Source organism: Bicyclus anynana, chromosome 19 (assembly GCF_947172395.1).
Source record: "Bicyclus anynana chromosome 19, ilBicAnyn1.1, whole genome shotgun sequence".
NCBI classification, from domain to species: Eukaryota; Metazoa; Arthropoda; class Insecta; order Lepidoptera; family Nymphalidae; genus Bicyclus; species Bicyclus anynana.
This window is the reverse complement of record NC_069101.1, coordinates 11,530,846-11,550,725: the sequence shown is the minus strand read 5'-3', so window position 1 is coordinate 11,550,725 and position 19,880 is coordinate 11,530,846. Positions and strand designations below refer to the sequence as shown.

The window sequence follows — 19,880 nt, the reverse complement described above, 5'->3', positions numbered from 1 at the left end:
TAATTTTCATAAAGAATTTAAGTAATTGTGTGTTAAAATCAAAATACTTAGCTGACGTACATTTATGAAGTTGGTTTCATTTTTATGAAAAAATTATTATTATAATGTTGTATAACAGACTTAACCTGAAAAATTTTAAAAATTTGCATTTCCAATTGTCTGTAACGTAAACTAAATCTTGTAATGTTTGTACGGATATTCGACAAAACAAAACATGTACCGCAGAAAGAATATAAATAATGATTTGATTTAATATCGATATTTTAAACTTTTTCCTATTCGGCTTCCGAGTTTTCCCTAATTTTCTTTATTCTTAACCCCGTTAATAAAATTAGTATTAAATATTCAGGCGAATAACAAAAATAAATTATTAAATGTCATGGATGTTGCTAAAGTTTTCTTGTAGGATAATTGCCTTGTAGACTATATTATGTAGAATACGGTTATCCAGAAAAAAGTTGTCTATACAGTACGAATCTCGGGATTAAGCCAACAAACAGTGTGTAAACAGGGATACTGTTTACGCCCGGGTCTGCGCTGACCCTTAGGATATCAAATATTTTACTTCGTAATATTTATGTCAAATATTTATCCAATAGCTATCTCAGCGTAGTCCGGCTGTCTAAAGAAAAACATCTGCGAAGATCAACAAAGGCTATATAGACTAGACGCAGTATTGATAAAATTAATACACCCAAAAACTTTAGCACTGAGAAATTGAAAAAACGCCTTTTGTTGTATGGATTTTGTATGAATTAACAACGTTTTTGCATATTGTAAACAATATTTTTACAGAAATAGTCTATAATGTCTATCTATTGTGATGTTTTGGGAGTAATGTCTGTATATACTGAACCGATTTTGAAAATTCTTTTACCAATAGAAAGCCAGGTTATTTGCGAGTGTCAGCGGGTGCAACCGTGGAGCGTCTGCTAGTTGGTTGGTTGCTACATATCATATACTGTAAGGTTACACACAAATGGAAACAAAAAGAAATTAGGTGTTTATTAGGTATACAAAAGTTAGCATCTACCCGCAAAAAACAACTTTTCTTATTTCACAAATACTGACAACGTGACGAGCAAACATTAGTAGGCCGTTCGTTCATTTCAACGGACGTGACTATTTCGTTACTTTTGGATGTTTAATAAAACTTCACTTTTTGTTTATTACGGTGAGAAATGAAATGTCGTGGCCTTAAATATTTTAATAAAGTTATGCTAAAAGACTTGTAGTTCTCTATCATATCTCCTATTCACATTTCTACTCGTATTTTAAAGATATATAGTTGTCACTTCGGTGGTCTAGAATTATAGATAGTATAACTAAATGAGAATCAGTCAATTCTTCTTTGTCTCGGACTACTTTAGTATTTTAGTCGAGTACGAACAATTTTTGGCCGGTAAATCCAAAAATTAGTACGGTGTGGTGGCAAGCCTCACAATATGATATTTTAAAATAATTTGCTATTTTGGGGCCCTCATAAAGGCAAGCGTTGAGCCTAGGCGGATAGCCCATTTATCGGAAATACAGAAGTAAAGTAAAACGTATTTTCCCAACTAGTCTTTCTATAACAGTGTCTATTCTCAAATGTATGAACAATGATGCATAGAAGTTTTAAAGACACCGCAACACTTTATTTTTTTTCTTTCAAAGATTTCTGCTCTTCAAGCTTAACATAAACACTACCGTGCGGTGCGGTGTGATTGACCCCTGCCCCCCTCATGTCACTCCCCACTCTTTATAAGCAGTTTGTTTACTTCCTCGTCTTCCTCCCCGTAAGCATGTAAGATAATACACGAACTTTATCTCCCTCCAAAGATTTCGTAGTCTAGACAAATTGACCATTATCCATCGCAAACTTGCAAAATCGATACGGCGTTGTTCTGTTACTCCTGAAAGATCCTTCCGACTGTCTTACATTTGAATAATCTCACAAAATGGATAAAATTCATCTTCAGTGGCATAAATATGTGTTTAATATAGATAATAATTGTTATTTGGAGTCACATTAGCTACCCCACCAATATAGAGGGTTTGCACTTAGGTACTAACGGCTTGCCACGACTACGTAAAAGTGCAATTCAGTTTACCACAAATACCGCGGAAACCATTGTTTTCTCCGGATTAAAAACTTGCTCAATAATCTTCTCTATTATCCAGTAAAACTCCCGTTAAAATCGGTCCAGCCGTTCCAAGGATTAGCCCGAACAAACAAACAGACAAATTTTTTTAAACGTTTTAGTCTAGTCTATTTTATTTTACTATCGCTATCGGTATCGCAATAAATAACAGTTACTTTGAATTTGAAACCACAGACAGACACTTCAATTTTAATTACATGTCGATACGATATTCGATAATTTTAATTGTGATATCGATTATCGATTAAGATAATCAGATTAAGATTTTCCGGGGGGGGACGGCGCGTACGCAGTCCCCACTACCAAAAATTACGCGTCCGAGTTATCCACATTAGGGATAATCGCAGAGGTCAACCCAGCCGCAGTGCAATGGAAGGGCCTCGCTCTGGGGGAACCGCCTTCATGATCACGGTATCCCCTACGCCAGGTAAGTATGCTTTAACACGGAAACATCGGGGTAGTCATTCAGCGCGTCGGAATCTCCACAGCGCGGGACAACAACGCGGCCGCGCCGAGCAGCGACACCTCGCGGGGAATAGTGGAAGTTGTACGTGGCAGACCAATCCGTCAGTCTCACATTGTGCTCTCATGCAAAATCTAACGTTTTTTGACTTCCATCCATCAGTCCGCCAGAGTACCGTATTGAGCAAGCGCAAAAAAACGAGTTTGTTTGAAATCAATAATAATGAGACTATAGAAAATTTGATTCTTACTAGAATATTGGAATATAGAAAAAAATATCGTCAGAACCTTAAAACGAAAGCCTTCAATGTGCGTGTTCAACGGATCTGAGACATGATCGCGAGGACCTCATAAGAAAGCTCAAAGTAACTCAACGACTTAGATTAAGAAGCAGGTATATTTATGCAATCATACCAGAAATGAATCCATGAAAGAACCAAAGTTCTAAGTTAAACTATAGCTTGACGAGCCGCATAACTAAATTGACACACAGTTCGTAGAACCAATAGAGATAGTAGGTGCTAGGTTAGAAATGCGACGCCGCACCAGAAAACGGAACGGTCGACGTAGGTGAACTGAGAACACACACAATGTTCCGGGAGAGCCGCTTACGAGGGTACCAAACACGCAATTGCAATGATGACGCTTTAATTGACCGGTGCGATGATAAAGACACTCGTTATTATCTAGCGGACGCTCTCAACGTCGTTAGCGTGAAATTCATATATATTCTAGTAAGAATCTTGGGTTTTTCCGGGATAAAAAGTAGCCTTTATGTTGGTCAATTACCTCCCGCATTAATTCCCGTTAAAATCGAATCAATATTTCCAGAGATTAGCCCGGACAAACTGGCAAACAAAAATGTTAAAAAAAACAATTTTGTCAACTAAAACAGTGAGGGCTTTATATGAAAAGAGCTACACTCTTTCTTTATAAACATTTCGCTGTTTCATTTACATACCGAAAATAACTCCGTAAATGTGGGGGCGATAAAATCTTCTTGTACCGTTTCATGATAAATAAGATGTCCTATTGGAAAGCCGACCCTACCCCACTCACGGTTTACTAATTCTCCTAAAAGACGTCACTGGAGGGAAGACTTGTGGGCGTAAGACGCTTTACGTGTTGTCAATATGAATAATATCTAATATGTCCTTTTTTAACCTTGAATCCACCCTGTATACTGTATAGCATTCTGTTATATCATATCGGACATATTTCGTGAAGATAAATAGACAACATTTCAACCAATAGCGGTGCATTAGTCATTTCTTTCGTCCCAACGCAACGAAAGGGATTGCGATTTTTCCGGTTTCGCTGTTATCAGTAGACATTTGTCTATTTCTCTATTTATAAAGATGTCGAAGATCTAGCCATGACAGCCAGCCATCATGCTCTTAATCTACAAGTATTTTATTTATACATTGCAATTAGATCGTAGTTGGCTGGGGTCGAGCGACTCGAAAGTCGTAACCCTGTCCCGGGATATTAATAGCTCAACTGGTAAATAGTTAAAAGTTTAACGTTCAAATTATTGTATAGCTGTAACTCGACTACAGTTCTGAATTAACAAATGGTCTCTAGAGGTCTCGTAATTAAATTATTACTTTAGTTTATATGCAGTGCGCTCTGTTTTAGGTTGAAACAATTCGTCGTTCGTCGTTATTAACCCATATTCGGCTCACTGCTAAGCTCGAGTCTCCTCTCAGAATGAGAGGGGTTAGGCCAACAGTCCACCACGCTGGTACAATGCGGATTGGCAGACTTCACACACATAGAGAATCTAGAAAATTACCTGGTATGCAGGTTTCCCCACGATGTTTTATTCACCGTTTGAGACACGTGATATTTAATTTCTTAAAATGGATTCGAACCCACACCCTCCGGAATCGGAGGCAGAGGTCACGTCCACGGCTCATGATTCAATTCGTAGAATGTTAAAAACATTCACTTTTACTATAGAAACAAGATAACATTTTTCGTTTCTTTTACTGTAATTATAAATGCGAATGTCAGTTTATTAGTTAGCCTTTACGTAGATTCAATCAGAAAAAAGTACATAATCATCAGGCAATACGTAAGTAATAATTTGCCTATGTTACGCGTTTTCATATACTTAATCGCTTGGCAGTATGTACGTATTTGATACATGATCGATAGTATCGTCATGATCGAAACCTACTGATTCGATCCGGGAATCGAACAAAAATTCTATCATTAAGAGCGCGCAGCACGTCGGTACGATATGGATAAAATTCAAAGCGCAAGCGAGACGCCGAATTATGACTTTCACGTGAGTGAAAAGCACGGAGCGATTGACGCGCGACGCAAATTTTATGACGTGAACGCCAAAACCATTTTTACCTAATTGCAAGTAAATTAAACAACATAACAAAAAGCAAAATGGCCATGTTCAAGATACCTAATTTTCTATACGAAACAAAATTTAAGAAAATAAGTTTGCTTTTTTTGAGATTGAAAGCAAAATGTGAGCAAAACATGTATTTTTCAAAAAAATAAACTATAGAGAAAAGTTTTACAAATTGTGTATTTTGTATAGTCATAACGAAGCTAACACTTTGAAATATCATTTACCCAAATATCAGGCTCCTAACTTTTCCAGAATCTGAGATCCAGAACCATTTGTAACCACCATATTACATATTGCACACTCTTAAAGTAAGGTATTTTTATTACGCCAGCGCTCGTCAAAACTATAGATAGGTATAGAAACTCTCAGGACAATGATAGCCTCTTACAGTTTTACGATATTCGCGTAAATTTCCAAAAATGACCTTCATAAATAATAAAAGAGACGCTAATGATGCTTGTTTAATAATTAAAATTGGATAACAAAGGGCACAGGTGGTCTCTCGCCGCATTTGCTCAGCTACACTCAAATTTAATTAAGACATCTCAGAACTGTTTTAGGATGAACAAAATGGCGATTATATTAAACCATCTTCTAAAAGAAATACGCTTGAAAGTTGAGGAAGCTCGTTCCGTTGCGTGCTGTTTTGTTAGGCGTCCTGTACATCAGTTATTTTATGAGTGTTTACGGTGCCATTAGTAGGAGACTAACAGAACAAAGGACCACAGTATAAAAGTAAATAAATATTATGAACTAACTAAAAATGGTTATGTGATTAGTTTGTACGCCGTAGAAGTAGGTGCGAGAGAATTACCAGAAAAATCTGAGAGCTGTACTAACCCAATTTTAATTTTTCCAATTCCCTTTGAATGTTACACTGTTCACACAAGAAAACTGAATTTCATGATAATTACTGAAACCTCCACCAAGTGAGACTGGGTGATCGGCTCAGCTTTTCAGGAGGGTGAGTTGTTACTTCACCCCCTGAACAACTCACGTAATCAATGGACGCCCCCTAAGCAACTTTTTGCTCATTTGTGGAAGTACTACAACGCTAAGCTGGATATCGAACTTCAGTACAAACCAAGTCAAATAGGTCGTCAGAAACCTTGACGTTGTTTGTATTAACAAATGCACTAAGTGTTCTACCTACGCAATAAAAAACCATACACACGCGACCACTTTAATAAAATGCATTAGAAGTTCAAGGTTTGAAAAGAAAAAGATATTCTTCACGTTGCTCGGAAATAATGTATTATGTAACAACAAAACACAACGGAACGAGCTATGCTATCTCTGCGGAATACAATACCAAATCTCCATCATCCAAAGGCACTGACAAAGCTTAGTCGCAAAGCTGAAGGTCACGTAGCTTGAAGAGGCGATGGACGTTAGGATCATAAGGGGTAGGAATGGTGACCACGTAACGGAAGCGCAATGTTGATTAACCCCGCACCAGGTGGACTGACGACATCAAGCGAGCCGCTGCATGAAGACGGCTCAGAATCGTGGTGTGTGTTTGTAAGTTCCTACAAAAGGCCGATGTCCTGCAGAGGACGTTCATTGGCTGATGTGATGATGATGATAATGAACAAAACAATAGGCGCGCGCTTCGAGTTAAGAAGATAAGTTTGTCTACATGTATGTCACTCTCTCTTTCGCCTATCGGATAACAAATGAGACCGCAATATTTCGATAAACATTGACAATTACCTCATGAGGCGTATATTTTTATATGGCCATTTAGAGATATATACCTTTGGTAAATAAATTAAATAAATATAAAATGAGTTTTCATCAAAGGCTTACCTGACGTGCGCTGTAAGTGTCTGATGGTGTTACATCTGAAACAAAAAATGTTACTTATTAAATAAAATTAAAACATAGGCCTAGCGTGCGACCAAGACATATCTTATGAAGAAAAATGGAAATCACATGAATAGTTTAAAAAAAACTAAAAAACACATTGATACCATATATCATGGGGGTGCATTTCAAATAGCCTGTCCGCCATTTGGGACGTCCGCCATATTGGATTTAAGACACGTGACTATCTCTTCGTATTCCTGACATCAAACCCTTTCATTTGATATCCATATCATGGGGGTGGATTTCAAACAGCCAGTCCGCCATCTTGGGGAAGCCGCCATATTGGATTTGTAATGACGTTTCTTAGCTAGTCATGTATTGTCATCAGGATTCACAGCGTGTGCAAAATTTCATCCTAATCGAAGACTGTAGTCGGAAGTGGGTAAAATTAAGATTCCAAGATTTTCTTACATACACAGTGATACATACACAATGAAAGAGATAACGATATTTTCAGTTGTGCCGTTGGATTAAACTGCACACGGTGTACAAATTTGATTATAATTGGTTAAGCAGCTTAGCCGACCACACCCTATCCTTCAGTACCCCTACTAGGGTAGGGGTTAGGACCTTACCATACCCCTAAGCTATCCGATCTTTCAAGACGTAATCAAACTGCACACGTTCTAGATTCCATTTAATAGGTCTTTAAATAATCTGTAATCGATTAAAAATCGGTCCTCGTTACTAGAAGCCATAAGAACGATACTTATCACAATCGAGCCCCGTATAGCGTTGTAGATTACCGACCTAGTTTTACAAAAGCCCTCCGATTTAAATATCGTCCATAGTCGACTGCGATTCACTGCTAACAATCGATACACGGTAAGCCATATTGGATTCATCGAACTTTTTAAAATAGGTACGAGTATAACGTGGAAATCGGAAAGCAATTATGAGGTCTAAGCTGCAGTGCGCTTGCCTAGAAGATGCCTATTCACTCTTGTCTTGACTTGAAGGTGATCAAATCATTATTGTCAAAAAACACAGAAGCCGGAAGGGCATTCCACATTTTACCTGTTCTTATTAGAAATGTCGATGCGAAAAGTTTGTGGAACTCGATGTCAATAACAAAATAATATTAGTGTATGGCGTCTACGGGTACGGGTCCCAAGGTGCTAGAATGGCAACCCCGCACCGGAAAGCGCAGTGTTGGACGACCCCCCACTAGGTGGACCGAAGATATCAAGCGGGTTGCAGGGAGCCGCTGGATGCTGGCGGCTCGAGACTGTTTTGTTTGGAAGTCCATGCAAAAGGCCTATGTCCAGCAGTGGACGTCCATAGGCTGATAATGATGATGATGATGTACGGCGTCTCGATGTTCTGTGGTAGAATGAAGGAACCAGATCGAAACTCTACTCTTGTCTGTAAGCTTCATACTAAGGCGATTTAAGATTAACCCTTTGCCTGCTACCTCAATGTTAAGTAACGATGTAGTCTAGGATGGAAACGAACTTAGGTACTTGGAAGAAGTTTATTCTACCTCTGACGGTTTTTACACATCGTACCGGAACGCAAAATCACTAAACGGTAAGCAGGCGAGAAAAATTGATCCGTGATTCAATAACGTCAGTCACTGACCTGTCACGGTTAACTGTAACGGCGGGGAGTGTTATTGTTCGTGAAAGGGCGACAAAGTAAACTGTGGGTAAACGAACTCCAAAACGGGGTTTTGACGGAATTTTATTAATGGCATTAATAGCGTGATAAGCGTTATCGATAAAGCTTTTTGGCACAACGGCTAATAAGGTTCCATTGAAACATAAAAGGTTCCACGATGTCGAAAGTTTAGGGATGTTATTTGTGTGTATAAATTTATGAGAATTGGAAATTTGCACTCTCTATTCCCTCGCCTTGTTATCACTGCCAAAGTGGAAGCGAAGAGATTTCGAGGACGTAGCCGCGATGTAGTTGGTCAGATCAAATCCGCACCACTCTCGACACAAAAATGCACGAAGCTCTACAAGACGCAAAAATATAGAAGACGCGATATACACCACCAACTTCTCACCTAAAAGCTCCTAATGACAATGTTTTGAAAAATAACATAAGCTAACTATTTTCAAGCCCGACCTTAAAGCAAGAGTACGGGCTCCAAACGCACTCAGTCTGAGAGGCCCACTACAAACTCAGCCAGGTAAAATGAATGAGGCTTAAAACCTATGCCTTATATGTTGTCAAGCGCATAGGATATGTTTGTAGCGAGAGTGTGAGAACGATGAACGTAAGAACAATGGTCAACTTTCCAACTAACAGACGATTTTTTGAGTCTATAGATGTCACATGATTTAAAGATATTTCTGTTTTACGTTTACAATACCTTGTATGAGTAGGTATGTGCTGTAATTACTAGTATCTATAGCCATCTGTCGAGCTCAAACCAATGAATCAAGTGCAATTTCAAAGACATAATCTTTGTAAATCGTTTACATATTATTTTGTGGACGATTAAGAATTTCACCAACAAATTCCTGTCCTTTACTAAAAGTAATTCATTTCATCTCTTCAAGATAAGAAACACCGCAAAATAGCTTTCCACGCCAATTTCGTAAGGAGACCATGTATAAAATTTTAAAACCTATCTACAAAAGTGTATCTACTCGTAGCTTCCTGAATTTATATTTCATAATGGATGGGACTAGACCCCTCCGAGTGCATTCACCGCGCTCGCGTGTGGCGCCACTCTATAGCGCCGCAGCGAGGGCGGCCACACTGTTACCTATTACTGGGACAATATAACAATTACACAAATTATACCTGCCTGTACGAGTTATGAGTGACGATAGACTATATAAGTAAACAACCAGCGGACGCCCGCGACTTCATCCGCGTGAAACTCGATGTAAACTTTGAACCTCCTTCTAGTAATATATTCGTATGTTTTTTATATACGTAATTATTTCACAAAAATATAACTCAACAGGAACGATTTATATATAAAAAATGTCAACCTCTTTTTAAACCTTTAGGAAACATAACAAGAAGTAGAATAGAAAAGGCAGCTTTATCCCTTAGTAGCGATCTCTACCTGCCGGGCTAGCATGGGCAAGGGATAAAATTTTTATCCACTCATTATATCCACTGACTAAGGATATAAATCCACCCGTCATAGCATGGCCACAAGGGAAAGACAAATTAATCCCCGATTGACATTACGCGTGGAGATCTTTTCCTCGACTATGGCATATGGAGTGGATAAAATGATATACTTTGGGACTTTTGACATTTAAACGCGATAAATTTATCCCTGTGAAGTTGATGTGGGGATAAAACTTTACTTAAAAAAACAATTATGTCTCGCATGTTTTGGTCTTTAACAATTGCTTCGCAATATGGGGTAGGGTAGGGGTAAGGTAGGGGTGGGGTAGGGGTGGGGGTGGGGTAGGGGTGGGGTAGGGGAGGGGTAGGGTAGGGGTGGGGTAGGGGTGCGGTAAGGGTGGGGGTGGGGTAGGGGGGGGTAGTGGGGGGGGTTAGGTAGGGGTGGGGGAGGGTAGGGGGGGTGTAGGTTTGGTGGGGAGGGGGGAGGGGGGGTTAGGTGCGGGGTAGGGGTGGGGTAGGGGGGTTAGGGGCGGGGTAGGGGTGGGGGAGGGGTGGGGTAGGGTAGGGGTGGGGTAGGGTTAGGGGTGGGGTAGGGGGGGGTAGGTTTGGTGGGGAGGGGGAGGGGGGTTAGGTGCGGGGTAGGGGGGGGGGTGTAGGTTTGGTGGGGAGGGGGGAGGGGGGGTTAGGTGCGGGGTAGGGGTGGGGTAGGGGGGGGGTAGGGTAGGGCAGGGGTAGGGTAGGGCAGGGGTAGGGTAGGGGTAGAGGTAAAAGAAGGGTAGAGTAGGGATAGAGAACAAGTGCACTTATGTCAAAACGAAGCTTGACCGGATCCGCTAGTATGATAGATACTATAGATACCTACTACAAACCACCGCAAAAAACAATCACCAAACAAAACAATGCCAACAGAAAACAGATAAATAATATGCACAAAAAAACCAAATATTATCAAATTTACGTTTATTTCGGACTATTAATATACCTAATACCAATTTATAAGATATATACAAATGGGTTGACAAGTCTTTCCCTCCGTTTATCCACCGGGGATATTATATCCACCGACGTGCCCATGCGCGGTGAGTGGATAAAACGAGTGTGGGGGATAAACGTTTTATCCTCTCCCCGTGGATAAATTTCTCCCTTGCCCGTGCTAGCCCTGCAGGCAAGCTTCGGCTTAAGATTCTATATCAGGACATTCATCTATAAAGCAAATAATCTGTAACTTATGCAAAGCACAAGCACCGCAACACAGTTCCTTTAGTGTGATTTGGTTTTCCTGATTGTTTTTAAACGAAATTTGTATGCGCGGCTAGATTAAACTAAGATTAACGCAAGATTTGGTCTATGTACCTACTCAAGAAAACTCTATACCAGTAGAGCATTTATTACATACTTTACAAAAGTTCATTTCATGGTAATGGTTCCAAAATTCATTGAAATTATTATTCATTATTTAGTAATTTTAAAAATTATTCGTTTCAAAGAGAATCTTTGGCTGGATAGTAGAGTTGAGAAAATTATTTATGCTTTAAACTTTGATAAGATTATTTGAGAAATCGGTATACCTATGGTTAATTATAATATGAACTCACCATGAAAAGATTCAGTTAATGATTTAATTCAACAAAGAATGTCTTTTTAAACATGCACAACAACAAATATTTTTTTCATTCTGTTTTCCCCTCAAGTAAGCAAAAGCTGTGCTAGGAGTATAACAACCAAGGTTTAAATTTGTCAATTAATCTCAAAGAAAGGAGGTCAAGTGTGGAAAAACCATATACACTGAAATGAGAACTCCTTCCATTTCATGACATGGATTGCAGTTTTTCATCTTAAATGTAGAGCTTTTAGACACCTATTATCAAAAACATTGTTACTCACATACAACAGTCATCAAATACCTATTTTAGTTGTATAATGATAAAAATAATGATTTAATTTATAATGATAGCCTGATGATATTCATGGACACCCTACAACAATAATGCCGGACCTATCCCCACAGCTGACACATATCCTCGAGCTACATTTACAATACATGTAGTATTCGCTGCATTTTTGGTGTAGGTCTGGCATATTTAGGTAACGAACTTCCAACATGTTGTGAAAGGATTGAATCAGGGTAACATGTTAATATGCTTGGATTGGGGCAGCATGTTGATGCTTTTACCCTAATTAAATTTTATCACACCGTAGTATGTACACAGTAAGTTTCATCATTATCAACCCTTTAGGGGCCCCGGTCAAGCTTCCCTTTGACTTATGTGGACTTCTTCCCTATCTTACCCCTACCCTACCTCTACCTTACCCTACCCCTACTCTGCGTGATGGCATGACCAAAGGATATATGGATTCATATACAATATATAGACCTCTCCTCTTGAATGTATAAATCAAAGCAACTTTACATTATTTCTAGGTATGTTGTTGGTACATATTCTTCATCCTTTCTTGATGAGTACTGTTTAGCAACAAATCAATTAAAACCTAATAAAAATTATAATTAACTTGTTCTTAAATTAATGAAAATAAATTTGATTAGTAAGCTTAGAACAATTAGATATGGTTAATTTTATATAACATGATATCAACAAATCATGCATAATTTAAAATAAACAAGTTATGAAATGACATGCGTTTTCTACATTCATTTCTTATTTCTTTGTTGGTAAACAGTACTTATCAAGAAAGGTGTCCAGATGATCACAAATACACAAAATTGAGATGTAGAAAACGCAGTAAGCAAACATCAACCAAAAATTTCATTATTTTCAAGGGTTAACTCGTAAAGAATAAAAAAAAATACAGACTAGAATAATAAATATTTATGGTCACCCTACAAGTTGTCTGTAGTAACAATTATATTATAATGGGGGTAAGTTATAGGTCAAAACTCACCCCAGCTAACTGCACATAAGCTATTTGATTTTATGGTAGGTCATGTATTTCAGTCGAGGATTACTAAGATTCCCATATATCCTACATTTTTATTGCATAATATTTATGAAGAACAAAGAATTCGCAAGCATAATATAATTTTGTCAAAAAATTAACAATATATAACTCACATTTTATTAATGAACTATCTACATTCTGAGTACATATTTAATTACTGTACTAAGACTATACTTTGTTAAATTATAGCCATATATAGCCAAAATGTTAAATTATCATATACCTAGTATAATATATTGAATATTGAATAAACAAAAGTTATTTCTTCTTTTGTAAATATCAACTTAAAGATTTAAATTGAGGTTAATTTAAATCTTATCCACAGTAAACGGCCCACCCGGCCCCTCCGCTATATACCCCTATGTACCTCTTCCACCTTTATTTTTTAATGCAATAGTTTTTTTTTGTGTTCAGTTACATCTATCAGTGATCAGTTGCTTGACTATAAACTGAATTTTTCATAGCAGATAATGTGACCTACTCCACCTAAATGAATAGCTTGTGCTAGGTATGAGTTCAACAATAGTCCATTGGGAGAGTATCAAGACCTTTTAAATTAGTGTCCTGTGTCCGTACCTACTGCAGCTAGAACTATCGGCTAAATTAGCTAATATATATACTTATAGAGGGGACGTCTGACGAGGCCAGATGGGTGATCAGTCCTAATTAGGGACCATTCCACCCAATTCCCGTGGTAAAAGGACACAGGTTCACTGGTGTCTCGACAGTGTTCCCCCCTCAAATCTTCCTGTAGCCTTCGTGAACCTAACAATATCCCCTATACTGAGATCTGTCAGGTCTACTTCATTTAATGTATCCTTACCTAGTAACTCCCATCTTCCCAGCGCAAACATGGGACACTCAGCTATAAAGTGATAGCTGGTCTCCCCCTCACCACAACCTGGACATGATGAATCTTCTATGATTTTCATTATCTTCAAGTGTCTATTGAGCAGACAATGTCCAGTTGTCATGCCTGCTACCAGTGCTATGTTGGGTCTGCTTTGTAACAGTAGTTGTGTTGTTTTCTTCTTGTCAAATGACTTCAGGAACATTTTTGACTGTCTGCATTTAGTCGAGCTATTCCATTGTGTATTCGATTCTCTTTCTATGATTCCTTCAATAACCCTCTTTATTATTGAGTATGGGATGGGTAGGCAGGGCTCCGGCCCTAGGAACTCGAGACCTGCTCCCATCCTAGCTAGTTCTTCTAAATTAGCTAATAACAAGACCAAACAATAATTGTCACTTGATACCATCCCCAGAATGAAGTTTACTGGTAAGTCTGTGCAAAGGTTTTCTGTCTTTCACAATGCACTTCAATTGTGGTTAAGTCTGGTTCAAGACTAGTACAGTTATTGATTTACAATGTTCAATAGCAAAAGAAAAACCATTCTTTTCACTGTTTGTACATGGTAGAACTTAATAACTATTTTAATATATTTTTTAATAAACACTTAATGATTTATTACATAGAAGTTTTCTTTGTCTAAAAATTGTGTAGCAATAAGCTATTGCTTCTAATTCAGCCTCCTACTCTAGTTTCCTAATAATACCGACCTTCAAGCACGAAGGGTTTCGCTCAATTTATTAAACAAAAAAAATGTTACTTAATTATTATGTACCTACTGAAAAAATGTATACGAAATAGGTAAATATACATAATCGTTTTTAAGAAAGATGTTTGGAGTTACTTAAAACATAATATGGCTATGCAATTCAATAATATAGATTACAAACCTTGCCTGGTGAAATATCTTTTATTAGGTCTTTTCTGAAAAATCAATAACAGTAACGATGCACGTAAGTGCTCATTTTCACAAAGAAATACAGAGGAATCTTCACTTACCAGATCACAAGGGGCTGGAACTTGTCTCGATCAACACTTTTGTATAGTTTATACGGCGATATAATCAAAATAATGCAAAATATTTATTTATTTTCAGAAGCAATTGAAACACTCTCACAAAAAATTGACAATTTTTTAAGACAATCAATGACATATGTCACTGTCAGTACCAATGACAATCCCTTTTTGACATGTCTACGTTCCGTTCCTGGGGCCGAAGTGCAGTACGACAAGCCTGTATCTAATAATTTGTGGTTAGTACACAAAACGATGTCTGGTTCTGTGGTAAATTTATACGAGTGGTTTTCTAATTTTCCAAAAACCTTCTAATGTTTTATTATTTGTCGATATAGCGACATCTTTGGATAGAAAGTAGCGACAATCCCATTGCATTGCATTTTATTTATTATTATTTTTAAAAGTCGGAGGATAAGATAGTAGCGCCATCTTATATTAATCAGAGTAACTAATTAGTAGGCATATATTACAGCCTTTCATGATGAATACTGTTTACCAACAAAGAAATTAGAAATGTAGGTGGAAAACGCATTTCATTTCGCATCTTATTTATTTTAAAATAAGTATGGTTTGTTTATAAAATGTTATATAAAATATATTAACCATATCTAACTGTTCTAAGCATAGTACTCTTTATTTTCATAAATTTAAGAACAAGTTAATTATAATTATTAATAGGTGTGAAATGACTAATGATTTATACCCTCATTTTTGTTATGTATATGTCATATGTCATATCTCATGTCAGGGTATAAACAGTATAGCTTCTACGCATTGTAATTATTCAAATAGTAGGTAGTGGGGTATTAGAAACAAACACATTTCGGGGATAATTACCTATATTATGATTTGTCTTAACAAGGCATCACAAATTCCCAAGTCTATCACATCACATCCTAACCAGAGATTACGAGATTAACATTTTGCTTTGCAAAAAAAAAAAATAACAAATGCACTTTTTTTGGTAGTTACAGATCTACTTAGTTGCTTTTTCATATCTTGCTGAAATGTCCTTCCAGTTGGCGATATCGAAGATTGCTTTCACATAATCAGCCCGGACATTTTTGTACTGAAGATAGTAAGCATGTTCCCAAACGTCAATTCCAAATAGAGGCACAATACCTGGAAACAATAATCAAGATTGACAGTATAATGCAAAGCATAAATAGTTTAAGTAATAACCCCACAGGTCCTCAGATAGATTTGTGATCAAATCAGATCAGTATTAAATATTAATAATAATTAGATGCCTAAATTATTACTTTACATGGGGGTGGGGGATTTTTTTTATAAAACACAATTTATCCATATATTCCATTAAATAGCTGTATTTTCTTAAAATTAACATCCACATTTTCTTCTTCTAAATAAATGTATTAATAGCAATCCCCAAATTTCAGGGTGGTTTATAAATTAGTAGATGTCCAATAAGAACAAATATTGTGACAGGGTGTAATTAAGGGCAGATAAAGTTGAATATATGAATAAATTGTAGAGTGTAGACTCTTAATTAGTCTGTGTAATTGGGTCTCCATTGGAAGAGAGAGAAATTGTAGTTTATGAACCTGTTGTAGCTTCCAAAGGATCTTGGTTCTGGCAAGTGGTAATTTGCAACTTTTTCATCTGCTTGTTGTATCCAAGCCAGCCCCATCCTGACCCCTGTACACCCACAGACGCAGTTGCAAGTTGATTCTTCATGTTCTCCAATGATCCAAAATCTCTGTAAATGAATTCCAATTTTGAATCTACACCATTGTCTATTGTTTTCTATATTCAACAAGGAAATAATTAGACTTTAAACATCAAATAACAACATAATTATTTACATACATACATATACACTACAATACTTTATAGCTTTCTAGTCATTTTGAAATAAAATATTAAAAAAAAAAAAAAAACACACTACTATGCTCATTTGCTCAAAACTGAAAAGCAAAACACAGAAAGGATATAGACAAAAATTTACTAGCTTAAAGTTATTACATATTACTACAAGATCATACATTTAGTTAAAGCAAATGGAGTTTTTAAATAATTTGGAGAAAGGAAAGGAAGAGCAAACTTAAAAGGACATCAACCCAGAGACGGAATTAAAGAATATGATAAATGAAATTTTCTTTTAAGAAATAACAAAAAAGAAAATTGTAAATAAAAATATGATTAATATTAGAGAATAATCAAGGAGAAAAGGTTAGTACAGGAAATGAAATCGTCAAAATTTTGAAATATTTACTTCTGAATAGCTTGGTTAAGCGCATCAGATGGTTTACCACCGCTAGAAGAGAGATTCTGCCAGAAGATTGTGTGGTTGATGTGTCCACCACCATTGAATTTGAGGGCTGGCGCCAAACTGATAATTGTTGAGATGTCACCTGAAGATTATTGAAGACAGTAAAAAAATATTTTTATTCTTGTTTTTTTTTTTTATAATCAACCAGTATTGTTATATTGGTAAAAACATCAAATATGATATATTTGATAGGTCTAAGCTTTTATGCTGTAAATAGTTAAAATAGTTTGAGACAACTGTTTCTGATTCAGAATTTGCTTATATGAGTTTAAAACTGCTAATGTAATAAAACTAATAGTTTACACATTTATGAATAACTACTAAATCTTTAAATATAATTTATGATAAAAAAATTAACTGAACTAAGTCAATATTAACCAAAAACCATGACCTAACAATAAGCTACTCAACATATTATTTAGACCATTAATAAGAATATTACTGATCAATAGCTGTTGAAAGTTCACAGGAAGGCTCAGAGCTGCATGGCGACAAATTCAACCAGAATATGGCGTGATTGACATGTCCACCGCCATTAAATTTTATGGCAGTCAATAATGAAAGTATTGTGTTTGTGTCTACTGCTGTTGAATATTATTAAAGATAATGATAAAATATGTAATTTTATTAAAACAACCTAAGCTTAATTTGTTTAAACTGCTTATGGTTCATTACTAAAGCCATAATTGCAATATGTTTCTTTTTATGTCTATCCATTCATCATTTCAATGTTTTCTGTTAATTATTATCATAATATTATAATGTTTAGCAGGAAACCAGTAATGAAATTCTCTACCTACCACATGTACTTCCATTTTGATTGCTAAGCTTGATATTTATTGGTCATAATTAAGTAGATGAGCTACTTCATTATGAGTAATAATAAAACATAGGGGATTATAAAAGGATTAAGGTTAATTTATATACTTATTAGCTGATCTGGCAACCAGCACTTCATACATGCATTAAAGTATTGCAAACCCTAAGGGATGTTTTCTTAATCCTGACTAAATGCAGATTTTCCCAATTTGGTTCTTTTTTCTTAATAGTGCATACCCTGATCGACAAACTTATAAATACCACAGTGGCAACCACTGTTTTCCCGTATTGGTATTTAAAAATTGAGGTTGATAATAAAAGGTTAGATGAAAATTTAGGGTTAAAATTTTCTAGTGTATAAATCCCTAAATTTAATTAGTGTTTAGATAGAAGTAAACTTCTACCTTAATGTTACCCTAACCCTACTCTATCTAAGTTAGATCGAACTGTACAACTGAAAATTTTGTTAAAATTGGTTTAGTAATTTAGGAGTACACATAATTTATACAAATTAAGATTATATACAAATGTGCAAGTGGAAGGTCATAAGAGGAGAGGAAGGCCAAAGAAGAGATGGTTGGATTGTGTGAAAGAGGACATGTGTGTAAAAGGAGTGGATGATGAGTTGACGAGTAATAGAAACGAATGGAAAAGATTGACATATTTTTCCGACCCCACTTAAGTGGGATAAGGGTAAGGAGATGATGATGATACAACCTTTAGATTGTGCTTGAGCAAGTTTCTCCTCTGCAGCATTCAAATTATTAACATAGGTGGCGTGATGCTTGCTGTGGTGCAAGCTCATAATCTCCCTGCTGATGACTGGCTCTAGCGCATGGTAATCATATGGCAGTTCTGGTAGGGTGTGGGCCTGGCGAGCCGCTCCTACAGTGCGACTGTAACATACAAATGAATTCATACTTAAAGATACAACAGACCCCTTAGAAAATTATACATATAACCAGCCCCTGTAGCCATGCGGCACATCAATTAAAAAAAATGTATACGAATGACATTTGCTATTGACAGGTCACATGATCAAGATCTGTCATTTCCATACATTTTACTAGTTTACGAAGTTGGCTACAGGGGCAGTTACTCTGTTCTGTTACTCAGTTAGGGTTCTCGATGATTATCAAAGTAGGATATTTTTAACAAACAGAAAAATGGTTTTCTGCTTACAAAGTTATAAATTACAATAAATACAGTTAGTATAAAATTTTACTTGTTACAACTATTTAAAGTCAAAAGAAACATTGGTGTGCAATTTTTTAGCAGAGAGAATACAGCAGCAAAATGGAAATGTATGAGATGTGAGAAGAATAATCTTATCAATACTATAGTCTCACGAATGGCACCCATCCAGAGGGATTATAAGCTTAAACTTCTCTGGTCTGTGGTGCACCTTTCTATGCGATACTTGGGTATAACTGTGAGGTTGTGTATCGATTCGTACTAAGTGTAATTTCAAGCAACAAGAGGTAAAAGCTGCATTTGCAAACAAAAAGATCATGTAGGTACGCAAAGTTCTTTAATCTGCATCTGAAAGTATCTACAATATTTTAATTAGGGCCAAAGTACGTGTGTGCGGTGCGGTGTTAAATAATATTAAATAGTTAAATAATTACATTAAAGTGCCAATCCCACGTGTTCCGAACATTGTAACTAAATGCAGCTGCTATAAACCGGCAAAATTATCGGCGTAATATTTGATATTAAGAAATAAATAGAATTAAAAACAATTATGCAATAATTTGCGGTGACTATATTCGTGACCGAAACGTCAAAGCCCACGTCAAAGTCAAAATCATAAATACTGTCATGTCACAAACAAAACGAAATACACAGATAACTTTTGAAGCCTACATGATCGTACATAAGCCTACAGGTATCGTACTCAGACGAATTATATAGCGAACTGCCTCCTCAGACCAAACACCTGTACCTCACCCATATTCACCAACAAGATTGTCAGTCGTTTTTGAGGGGGACTATAAACTTACACAACGAAAATATTTGATACCAATAAATATATTTCGTGTCCTACACTACACAGAA

At 36.5% G+C, this 19,880-nt stretch overlaps 2 protein-coding genes and 1 non-coding gene across 14 annotated transcripts in view; all 3 read right to left on the bottom strand.

Annotated features, from left to right (window-relative positions):
- The window catches only part of LOC112045572 (kinesin-like protein unc-104), a 155,665-nt gene extending 140,826 nt beyond the window's left edge, over positions 1 to 14,839 (bottom strand). For 7 of the 12 annotated variants that reach the window (XM_052887364.1, XM_052887372.1, XM_052887370.1 and 4 more), the window contains exons 1-2: positions 14,693 to 14,839; positions 6,787 to 6,821 (exon numbers count right to left, since the gene is read on the bottom strand). The gene's annotated coding sequence lies outside the window, so the exon portion shown is untranslated. The remainder of the gene's footprint in view (positions 1 to 6,786; positions 6,822 to 14,692) is intronic. The other 5 variants (XM_052887377.1, XM_052887373.1, XM_052887375.1 and 2 more) reach the window with 2 other exon arrangements.
- On the bottom strand, positions 2,418 to 2,579 carry LOC112045590 (U1 spliceosomal RNA). Its single transcript, XR_002886810.1, has one exon. It is a non-coding gene; the product is annotated as a U1 spliceosomal RNA (small nuclear RNA).
- Positions 14,840 to 15,531: 692 nt separating the features above from the next.
- LOC112045571 (superoxide dismutase [Mn] 1, mitochondrial) lies at positions 15,532 to 19,620 on the bottom strand. Its single transcript, XM_024081806.1, has 5 exons — positions 19,451 to 19,620; positions 18,540 to 18,718; positions 16,947 to 17,085; positions 16,276 to 16,430; positions 15,532 to 15,832 (listed from the first exon to the last, which is right to left on the bottom strand). The coding sequence occupies exons 1-5, from the start codon at positions 19,480 to 19,482 to the stop codon at positions 15,687 to 15,689; spliced, it is 651 nt and encodes a 216-aa protein (XP_023937574.1). The 5' UTR covers positions 19,483 to 19,620; the 3' UTR covers positions 15,532 to 15,686.
- Between the last annotated feature and the right edge of the window lie 260 nt (positions 19,621 to 19,880).

What these genes read in the sequence shown, in the direction of transcription:
- LOC112045571 (XM_024081806.1), bottom strand. Translation starts at nt 19,482, where the DNA reads ATGTTCGGAACACGTGGGATTGGCACTTTAAT. An exon ending in CTTAACCAAGCTATTCAGAA is followed by an intron (nt 16,431 to 16,946) that starts GTAAATATTTCA and finishes ATTCATTTACAG; the next exon opens with AGATTTTGGATCATTGGAGA. An exon ending in TCCTTTGGAAGCTACAACAG is followed by an intron (nt 15,833 to 16,275) that starts GTTCATAAACTA and finishes TATTGTTTCCAG; the next exon opens with GTATTGTGCCTCTATTTGGA.